At 37.6% G+C, this 10,275-nt stretch overlaps 1 protein-coding gene across 3 annotated transcripts in view; it reads right to left on the bottom strand.

Moving 5' to 3' along the window:
* Nucleotides 1-7,363, bottom strand: part of ASPH (aspartate beta-hydroxylase) — a 101,487-nt gene extending 94,124 nt beyond the window's left edge. The window contains exons 1-3 of one of the 3 annotated variants that reach the window (XM_009332089.1): nucleotides 7,070-7,363; nucleotides 3,796-3,945; nucleotides 1,627-1,695 (exon numbers count right to left, since the gene is read on the bottom strand). In XM_009332089.1, coding sequence (XP_009330364.1) covers nucleotides 1,627-1,695; nucleotides 3,796-3,945; nucleotides 7,070-7,085 — 235 coding nt within the window. In that variant the 5' untranslated portion in view covers nucleotides 7,086-7,363. The remainder of the gene's footprint in view (nucleotides 1-1,626; nucleotides 1,696-3,795; nucleotides 3,946-7,069) is intronic. The other 2 variants (XM_009332090.1, XM_009332091.1) reach the window with 2 other exon arrangements.
* Between the last annotated feature and the right edge of the window lie 2,912 nt (nucleotides 7,364-10,275).

Here is a 10,275-nt window from a genome sequence, read left to right on the forward strand (position 1 = left end):
GAAAATATTCTTAAACTTAAATGAGATTAAATCATATTTTTAAGCAAGTATTCAAAAACAATAAAAATAACTTCTGATCTGTGACCTTTTAATGTCACATTTGAAGTATAAGGTTTAAATGCATGATAAGACAAGCTTATAATAGAAACACTGTCATGTACTGGCAGAATTCCCAGCTATATCAACTTGCATAAACCAGAGATGTAACAAAGCAGCAGCATGTTTCTGGCTACCACCTTGGCAATCCGAATCCAACTAATATGACCCACAAAAGACTGATATCCACTTTCTATACACTGCGTAATAGACAGAGGAAGATGAGGATTATAACTATACAAAGTGTTATCTTATTCACCATTTATAATTAACACGCAATCTGTAGCTCTGAAGTCACTCAGAGCACTGGAGATTCTTTGGAGTGCCTCTCACATTCACACCACTGCAAACTGGTTCAGTAATTTTGATTGCATGGGTTTTCTTTAACCGTGAAGGGATTAAACAAATGAACCCCCCAAAAAGACTTGCTTACTTCTGCAAATATAAGTGGGGAAAAGTAAACTGATGATAAACTGATTTGATGGAGTATGAGTTTCAAATAGCAAGCCATGACATCCTAATTAGGGACATGGTTTAGTGGTGGACTTGGCAGTGCTAGGTTAACGGTTGGACTCGATGATCTTAAAGGCCTTTTCCAACCTAAACGATTCTATGCTTCTATGAGTCTAATACATTATTGATATACTATTGATAACTTTGACTAGTTTGAGACATTCCACTTTGCCCTCTACTCAAGCTGTTATTTCCTATGCTGTTTTTTTTTGTTGTTTTATTTGTTTAACTTGCTAGGTTTGTGTGCTCAGAATACGTTTACATTTGAACAAATCAATTAAAGAAAAGTAAACTTTCTAACATCAGGTATGCAAGAATTAGATATCCAATGCTTGATTGTGAAGCTAGAAGATGTAGGTAGAAGGGCAGTATTACGAAACATGTCGAGTGATTGAAATTTCTCTTTGAAGCTACATTGTGAGCAGAAAGACATTCCCCCAAATTACAAGGAACAGAAACCTAAACCCAGTGTTTCAACATCAAAGAAGAAAAATCCATGTCATGTAGGATTTCTGAAGGGCAAAGAAAGTGAACAGACTTGTGGAGAACTCAGAATAGAGGAAAGACAGTACAAAAATACACTAAACAAATAGTCATCTAAGTAGTACAAAGGCCTGCTGGAAGTCATTTTAAAATGGACCTAGCTTAACATGTTAACATAAACAATGTTTTAACTCTTGAAGCATCTTAAGACCTGCATCTGAGAAATTTATTAATAATCACAACCATCTTTTCAACAGTCAATACAGCAGCACCCACAACCTAACTTCAAAATCATCCTGTAAGTGATTAAATGCTTTCCACTTACATTGGTATATTAGAAGAAAAAGAACACAGCTTGCTACAAGTTGCACACACAATCCTACAACTTGCATTAAGAAAAAAAACCCCACCACAATTAAATCAATTTAAGTTCTTCAATTAGGAAAAAACAGAAATAGTTTTGACAATAAACAAAAATGAAACATGAATATGACAACCGAATTATATAATTATTCCACCTGTGTTTGTACTTGCCTAGCAATACTTTAGCATCTTCCACATCAAAATCTCCATCTCCATCAGCATCATATATCCCAAGCTTGCCTAGAAATGGAAAGAGAGGAAGAAGAAAGAATCAGGGATCCAGCAGTTTGTTTCCAGCACAGTGCTTTCAACGTGCCATTGCTGACTGTCAGTGCTAGGTTGTTTCCCCCCCCCTTTTTTTTTTTTCCAAATGTTTTAGCCATACTCTTCTTAACCATATTTTACATTTCCTGGAAAATATTACAAATATTTTAAGTTCCCTTCTGCATTTGCTAGACTTTAGACTGAACACAAGTTAGTCTTTTTTCCCCACACATTTTGGTGTTTGCAGATTTAAAACAAACCTGTAATTAAGTGATGCGCTTTATGTGAACATGCTTTGCTCACAATAAAATTTAAGTTCACAAGGAACATTCAACATGTTTGAGGGAAAAGAAATAATAAAACAAGAATTAATCAACTAATCACCATTTGTTTTCTGATTATATGCTTCTTGCCATTCTAAATTCTCAGGAAAAAAAGATAGGTATACAATTATTAGTGCCAAGTTAATAGAAGGTAAGCAACCTACTTCCTGGACAAAGGAAAAACGTTCATCATTTTATCAATAACTGTATAACATTCACTGCAGACAAAGAAGTTGTCCATCATTTTATAGGTGACTATAGGTGAATACATCAGACTTCTCACTTTTATTTTTGGAACTGCAGCTCTGCCAGCTCTAAGTATAAGCAAAAGGAGAACCCACTTACTTACTATTCAAAAAGAATTTTTAGCTTAGAATCATGGTATCCAGGATTAGAAGTGTCCTGGGATCACTGAGTAGAGAGCTATCTAATTAGTTTTGATAAAATTCAGACATAACTTTTAATAGGATTGAAATTCTGCACGCTGTTTGCAGAAGAACTCTAAGTCCTTGTAGTTTGCCAGTTTATTATTACATTTGTCATTCTCTAAATGGAGGCAGAACTTGACTGCCATTAAAATAAATGAAATATAGTTCTTAATATGGTACTTAGAAAATTAGAAAACAGTTACGTGGAAAAAAGTTCAGACTTGGATCTGGAACAAACAAAAATAAGGCCATCACCATCGTACAGAAGCAATCAATTAGAAAGGATCTTTACTGGTTTATGGTTAAACACAACAGACCGGTGGAATAAATGTAATTCTCTAGAAATAAGAAGAATTGTATCATCTTCAAAACCACGAAGAATGAGACAGGTGAGAAATGACTGAGTTTTGTGTCATTGTAGAATAGTAATTATCTAAAAAATTAAAACCAAAAAAGTAAACCAAAATTTTTAGTCAAGGGACTGTAAAGCAATCTTATTTCTCTAATATCCTACCTTGTAGGACCTCTGACAAGTTATAACGGAAATCCTTTGCTTTGGCTGCATGCATGGTAAAAATATAGAAACCATTATTTGCATCACTAGACCAAATTAAGTTTCAAACCAGAAGCTTCTCTTAAAATCAGTCCAGATCAAAAAAGCATGTACCAACAGACTTGTAAAGCTGTAAAGCTTGCAAAAGTATGTGTTGAAGCCTACAAGACGTGGGACAATAGCTCTACCTATGGACATACATCTTGAAACTTGAGACATTAATTTTCACCCTTACATATTATATTAACAATACTATCTTAACATTGTCATATTGAGATACAATTATCACCATTATAAGCTTAAAACTGAGGTCATGCAACAGCTCATTCACGAGAGGATGACTGATCAGCTGTCCTGACTCTATAGGCAACACAGTCCATCAGAGGAGTGGTAACATTAGCTGCCCGCTTTCAACCACTGCTGCAAGTTCCTGAGAGCTTAAACTGAAACAATGCATATTTAGCTGACATTTCAAATGAACTACAGCATACATGTTACAAAGAGATCCAGACCTATCCTTGGAGATTTCTTCAATTCTTTAATAAATGCAGTATGTTAATAACCTTTTCCATTCTTATGAGAATCCCATTTTAACATCATAATAGAGTTCAGCATTAAAATGGACTCTTTGAACTACATTGCCTATTCTTATCATGTAGGTCATTTGCAAATACCACAGTAGTCAATTCAGCTATCTAGAAATTTAAAACAGCCTCCATTTACTGTATATCATAATAATTATTAGAAGCATCTTAAGATTTAAAATTCTTACCTAGAACTTCTTCATAATCTACAAGTTCAAACCAGACAACTGCTACTGATGTCCAAACTCCCAGCAAAGCAATTACCATAAACCAGGTGAAAAATGAGCTTCCAGAGAGGCCTTCTTTCTTTCCATTCTTGCTTCCTCCATGTTTAGTCTCTGTTAAAGTAAGGCAAACAAGTAGGGAAAATGGATTCATATAAGAGTTAGAAAATTATGATTGAGGATATAATTGTAAATCTTGTTTCTTATGACTACACAGAATGCAAGACATTGGAGTAAAACTTTTTTTATTAGGGGGTTGTTCTGGTTTGTTTGTTTTGTTGTTTTTTGTTGTTTGTTTTTTTTTTTTTTTAACTTCACCACTGTTACTTGCTTTTCATATCACTGTGAATTACGGTGGGAAGCTCAATGATTACCTAAGTAGAAGTCCTGTAACCAACCAAACACCAAAAACCCACATGTAATTTGTCTTAACAACTTAGTTGGAAATCCCCCCTTCCTCCCCTTTAGTGTATATTTATACAGAGCTTAACATTTTTGGGATGCTTTGCATTTGTGCCAACAGTTCTCCAACTGCCACCAGAGGGCAATATGACCAGCAGAAACAGTTTGGAAGAAAAGCGTTTCTTCTGTAGCAAGTTTCAAAGCTAGTTGAAATAGCTCACAGAATCAACATGAAAATCAAATAGCCTAAGAAGCCTAAAATCTAAACCATATTAAGGGTAAGACTCCAAGATTAGACACTCTACCAACTAAAAATATCTTCCCTGTTGCTTAGAGTCAAGCAGAGAGATTCACTACATGCTGAATACCTTTAGACTTCTAGTCCCATGGAATATACAGGTAAAACAATGACACAGAGACTTAATGCAAATCACACCTTCATTTATAACCGCATGTATGGAAAGTAAGTGTATATAAAAAAAATAGAGTAGTTAAAAACAAACTTCTGGGAAAAGAAAGTCCTCAAGCTAGCATATGGGTAGGGGGTTTCAAATGGGCATCACCACTAGAGAAGACAAATTGCTTGGTCCATTGCTTTAGGACCATTTTAGGAAGAGAGTGATACATGTAGTAAATAAATGTGCATCCAAGAAGATGCCTGGGGCCTTTCTCCAAAGCTGAAGGTCTGCTCTTCTGCCTCCTGATACTACTTCTGCAAGGCTGGCACTTGGCCACAGTTTCATGTCTACCAGCCCATTCCACTTCACTCCCTTCTAAGCACCAGCCTTTGCCTGTTCAGCCACATTCAGTCCTAGTTATTAAAGTAAAACTATTTCTTACAGATTTTGAAATACTCGAGGAACTTTGTCACGAATATTGTGATAATATAATAAGGTGGGGAGTTAACTTTATCATACTAACTGCAAGTAATGTTTGATGTATTTATCAACACTGATAATAGAAAAAGAGAAAAAATACTCTCAACAGCTAAATATCAACATGATTTTTTTTTAGAATAAAATGGAGTGGCTCTGAAAGATGAGTAATGAGAGATTGGTGACTTATTTCTGTAATAGATATTATATAGAAGTACGTTCAGACCCTGCTTGCCATCAGGTTCACAGCTGTAATAAACTAACCTTTTATTACATTCATTGTGCTATATACTGAGCTCAGACCAATTAAAAAAAAAACCTGACTCACCTCAGCTCTTACTCAGCTCAGCATTTTATTGAAAAAAATATTATTTTATTAAGACTACTCTGTACAAAGATCAAATACCAACTATTTAGTTTCTTTTCTATATTAAACAAAAAGTTGCCTTGGTATAGGCTGTCCAATAATATTCAGAGAGAAACTGAGACAACTTAGCATCACATCAGGCACGAATCACTTGCTACTGCACAGTACCCTAATTATGTATGTGCAAGGTCCGTATACATAACTCATCATAACATCACTCTTGTGGGAAAGATGTACAGGTAGCCTGAAAATAGAGGCAAAGACAAGTCGCATGTGCCAGTACATTCAGAAATATGATCAACTGTATGTGAAAATTATTTAATGTACTCTTGAGCTGGAAATGTCAATATTCAGAAATAAACAATTATACTATGTAACAGCAAAACTTCGCTACTCCTGTTTTCCACTGTAGTCAAGGGAAGCTTTGTACGTATTGAAAATGAAACCTTAAGGCTAAAAACATTTTAAATGATTCCAGGTTACAACTTGGTTCTAGAGAAAACCAGGTATTGGAAGAGGCAAACAGGAAAGAGAATCTTACTGTATTTCACACTTACTCATTTACCTCACTGTTTTCTACTGCTTACTGCTAAGTTCCCTCTGAAGAAAGGGGCTTTACTTATGAGAAGAACAGGAAAATGAAAAATAGAAAAAAAAAAAGAGAAAAACATTCAAGTAATCAAGCATAGCTGTTCATATTTTTTTCCAGTCTAAAAGACTGTTTCATGCAAATCCCTCAAAACCAGATTCTGCTATAAAAATATCATTCACAACAGTCACAAAGACACATTCTTATGCTGTGGCCTCCTATCTCACAGAAAAATTATTTTCAAAACTCTTGAAAAATTCTGCTAAGAATTCAACCATGGCAGCTTGATCAGGCAACACTTTAATATAAATGGAAGTTACGTAACGTAAGATTTACCTATGGTCTGCACAGATAACCCTACACATAGGGTCAGGACAAAACATTGCAAGGACTGATGCTGGCTCAGAGCTCATTCCAAAGAGTTAATTCTCAATTCAAGACCTTTCCCTGCACATGCTGCCAGACATGTCAGAAGTAGGTCACTTGCCATATCTGGTAAGCCTGTGCTTACACCACCAGATGTCTTTATGCAGACATCAGAAAGTCTTAAATCACGATCTATTTCTCAACAGCAAATCTTTAAAAGTCCTATACTTCACCCACCCCGCATTAAGAGTCATGCCTAGATAAAAATGTATGAAAACCTTTTTCCTTTTACTTTAGCTTACATTAAAGACACCTAGTAATTTCACATACTCCAAAAATAACTTTAAAGTCAGATATTTGAAGACAAAACAATGTCTCTTATGTTAATGTGTGCTCTACTGAAGCAAAAACTGAGTTACAATTAACCACCTGCCATAAACTCATGAAATACCTCTACTCCAGAGAACATTTAATCAAGGAGAACAGAGGCAGCCTGTAATGCAGACTAGAAAAGCAAACTGGCTAGAAAACACCAACATACCACAGTAAGCCAGTTATTTTGCTGATTACAAAATCAGACATAGCTAGTATTTGCAACTATGCATTTTCTATCTGCTCACAAAAAGGTTAGGATTATACCTGTGTCGTCAGCCATAACATTAGTGCTCGATTTCCACAGACAGAGCAAGTGTGTCGATATCTCCAAAATTAACGTTGAAGGCAGAATAAGAAACAATTTATCCTCACTGTAGTCTTACAACAGGAGCAAACAAGTTTCCTAAAGCCAGCTCAGCTGGAACACGAAACTGGACCCAAGAGAAACCTCTCCTCCAAATCTATTTTTAGAGCAGTTATCCTCAGGAGCCAAACGCTTTTCAGAACTCATATGGCAATCTAGTTCTGACGACAATCAAATTCACTTACTCCTCCTAACAGAGCATCCTGGGTAGTTGATCCTTTCCCCTCCCCTTAATCCTCCAACATCAAACACAGCAGCGAATGAAACTGAGCATGTTGTACTGTAGTATTTTTGCTGCAATGTATGCCTCAGTGCCTGAGCTCTAAGGACATTAAATCCATCAGCATAAGCTGAAACACAAGTCTGGACACAAAGCTTGCCTGCTTGCATTTGTTAAGTTGGCCCTCGCCCAAGGAACTTTCTCCATGTTGGCACTCCTCTACCAGGCTTCCCAGTAGAGACTGCTCATTTGAAACTTGCTAACTACTTTAAGAATAAAAGACAGCTAATTTCTAAAATGTAGTGTTGAGTCTTATAAGAGTTACTTGAAATCAACCACACACATTCTTGCCAAAGAATTTTCAGATCAGAACTGTTCCCCTGGTACACCTCATATTTGCTTCTAGCAGACCCAAAGGAGGGTTACTGATAGTTTTGCCAAAGCAAAGCCTGTTTCCCTAGAGTGCAATACACCACATGCCATAAAGGTAAACCAGGCAAAATTTCTATTGCATATTTGTTAAAAGCAGCAGAGGTGTTGTTAAAAGTAGCAGAGGGATCTGGACAGGCTGGATTGATGGGCCCAGGCCAACTGTATGAGGTCCAACAAGGCCAAGCGCCGGGTCCTGCACTTGGGCCACAACAACCCCATGCAGCGCTACAGGCTTGGGGAAGAGTGGCTGGAAAGCTGCCCAACAGAAAAGGACCTGGGGGTGCTGGTCGACAGCCGGCTGAACATGAGCCGGCAGTGTGCCCAGGTGGCCAAGAAGGCTAATGGCATCCTGGCCTGTATCAGAAACAGTGTGGCCAGCAGGAGCAGGGAAGTGATCGTGCCCCTGTACTCGGCACTGGTGAGGCCCCACCTCAAATACTGTGTTCAGTTTTGGGCCCCTCACTACAAGAAGGACATTGAGGTGCTGGAGCGTGTCCAGAGAAGGGCAACGAGGCTGGTGAAGGGTCTGGAGAACAAGTCTTCTGAGGAGCGGCTGAGGGAACTGGGGTTGTTTAGCCTGGAGAAAAGGAGGCTGAGGGGAGACCTCATCACTCTCTACAACTACCTGAAAGGAGGTTGTAGCGAGGTGGGTGTTGGTCTCTTGTCCCAAGTAACAAGCGATAGGACGAGAGGAAATGGCCTCAAGTTGTGCCAGGGGAGGTTTAGATTGGATGTGAGGAAAAATTTCTTTACTGAAAGAGTGGTTAAACACTGGAACAGGCTGCCCAGGGAAGTGGCTGAGTCACCATCCCTGGAAGTATTTAAGACATGTAGACATGGCACTTAGGGACATGGTTTAGTGGTGGACTTGGCAGTGCTAGGTTAACGGTTGGACTCTATGATCTTAAAGGTCTTTTCCAACCTAAACGATTCTATGATTCTATGATTTTGCTTTGTTGCCCTCCCTTTCCAGAAAGGACTAACACTAACTCATCTCACTCACCCCTCCTTTAAATTCTGACAATAGTCATGCTACCTGTACAATTTAAAGCTAACACAAATGATTAATGATCAAGATACTCTCTTCTTCTTAAGGACCAGAAAAGGAAGAAAAAAACCCCACTAAGACACTATTCCACTAAGCCAGCTCCTTTTGGGTGGGAGGAAGACAGAAACAAACTCATGTCTCATTAACAGCAACCCTAATAAAAACTTTAGGATCTAGCACTCTGCCCTTCCTCCCCCACGCTTCTTTAAATAACATAGCCATCAGGTAGATGGAGTGAACAGTAGAATGTTACAGCTACTTTGAAAAACAACATATACCTCCTGTGGTTTTAATATCCAGCAACTAATTCCCAAATGCACTTCCCAATAGCTCAAGGGAGAAAAAAGTGAGAAATAACACCCAACTGAGTTTAAGACTTTTCAGATGGATATAAAGAAACTACAGGCAGTTGATTCTGCGACTAGTGTATCTTTCAGCTATTTTTAAAGCCAGTTGAATTCATCAAACAGAAAAAGTGCTTTAAGAAAGACCTCCTGACTAGTACCTTTCAGCAACTTAAGTGATGCAGAAGCAATTCAGAGCAAGATAGGAGGAAAATTTAAACAAAGGGTAAAAGTCACCAAATATACAGAGAAATCAACAGCTTACTAAGGGAAATACTTGTACGTGCAATAATACATTGTCTATTGCATATAAAACCCATTTTGTTTCGACAGGCATTCTATTAGGCAATTTGTTGCAACTTCACTTCAGCTGCACCTGCATTTGCAGATACTGGATCTTACTACAAGCGGATTCATAGAGCATACAATTGATGCTGAGAACTTGAAGTCCATATTATACATATTTTGGGGAGATTGCTCCGAACTAGATCTTACCTGGCTGAATGCCCGTAAGTGGTTACAGCATACCTTTCTGTTTCATTTCATTCAAACCTGAGTAAGTCTATTCAGGGACAACAGCACAACAAATAAAAGGAAAGTGAGTGGAGACACTCAAGAAGTTAATTTCAAATGTACGCTCCCAATCTGAACTAACACACATATGTTGACCTTTAATCAAGAACCCATAGCCTTATCTTGTGCCTTTTAAAAATCAATTGATTGCACGAACATGTATTCCCAAGAAATTACAAACATCTTCCTTCCTGAAAGGGAAGGCTACAGCTAAAATGCAGAAACTCTTCAGACTCATCAAAAGGAAGATGGACCAAAGGGCCACAAAACTGATCATACACCCCATGAACAACATACATTAACGCACACCTTGAAGAATACAGCTTACACATGTATCTCTCTGAATGCTATAGTTCAAAATACCAGACAACATAATTTTGGTTAGTTTTGTGAAAGACAAAGGTTAAGTTCAATAGATATGTATTTAAAATACAATTCAAGATTAGGATAGCTAAGTCAACAGAGCAGACTTCTTGCGAGGTCTCATTC

Source organism: Pygoscelis adeliae, unplaced genomic scaffold, assembly GCF_000699105.1.
Source record: "Pygoscelis adeliae isolate BGI_AS28 unplaced genomic scaffold, ASM69910v1 Scaffold98, whole genome shotgun sequence".
Lineage (NCBI taxonomy): Eukaryota > Metazoa > Chordata > Aves > Sphenisciformes > Spheniscidae > Pygoscelis > Pygoscelis adeliae.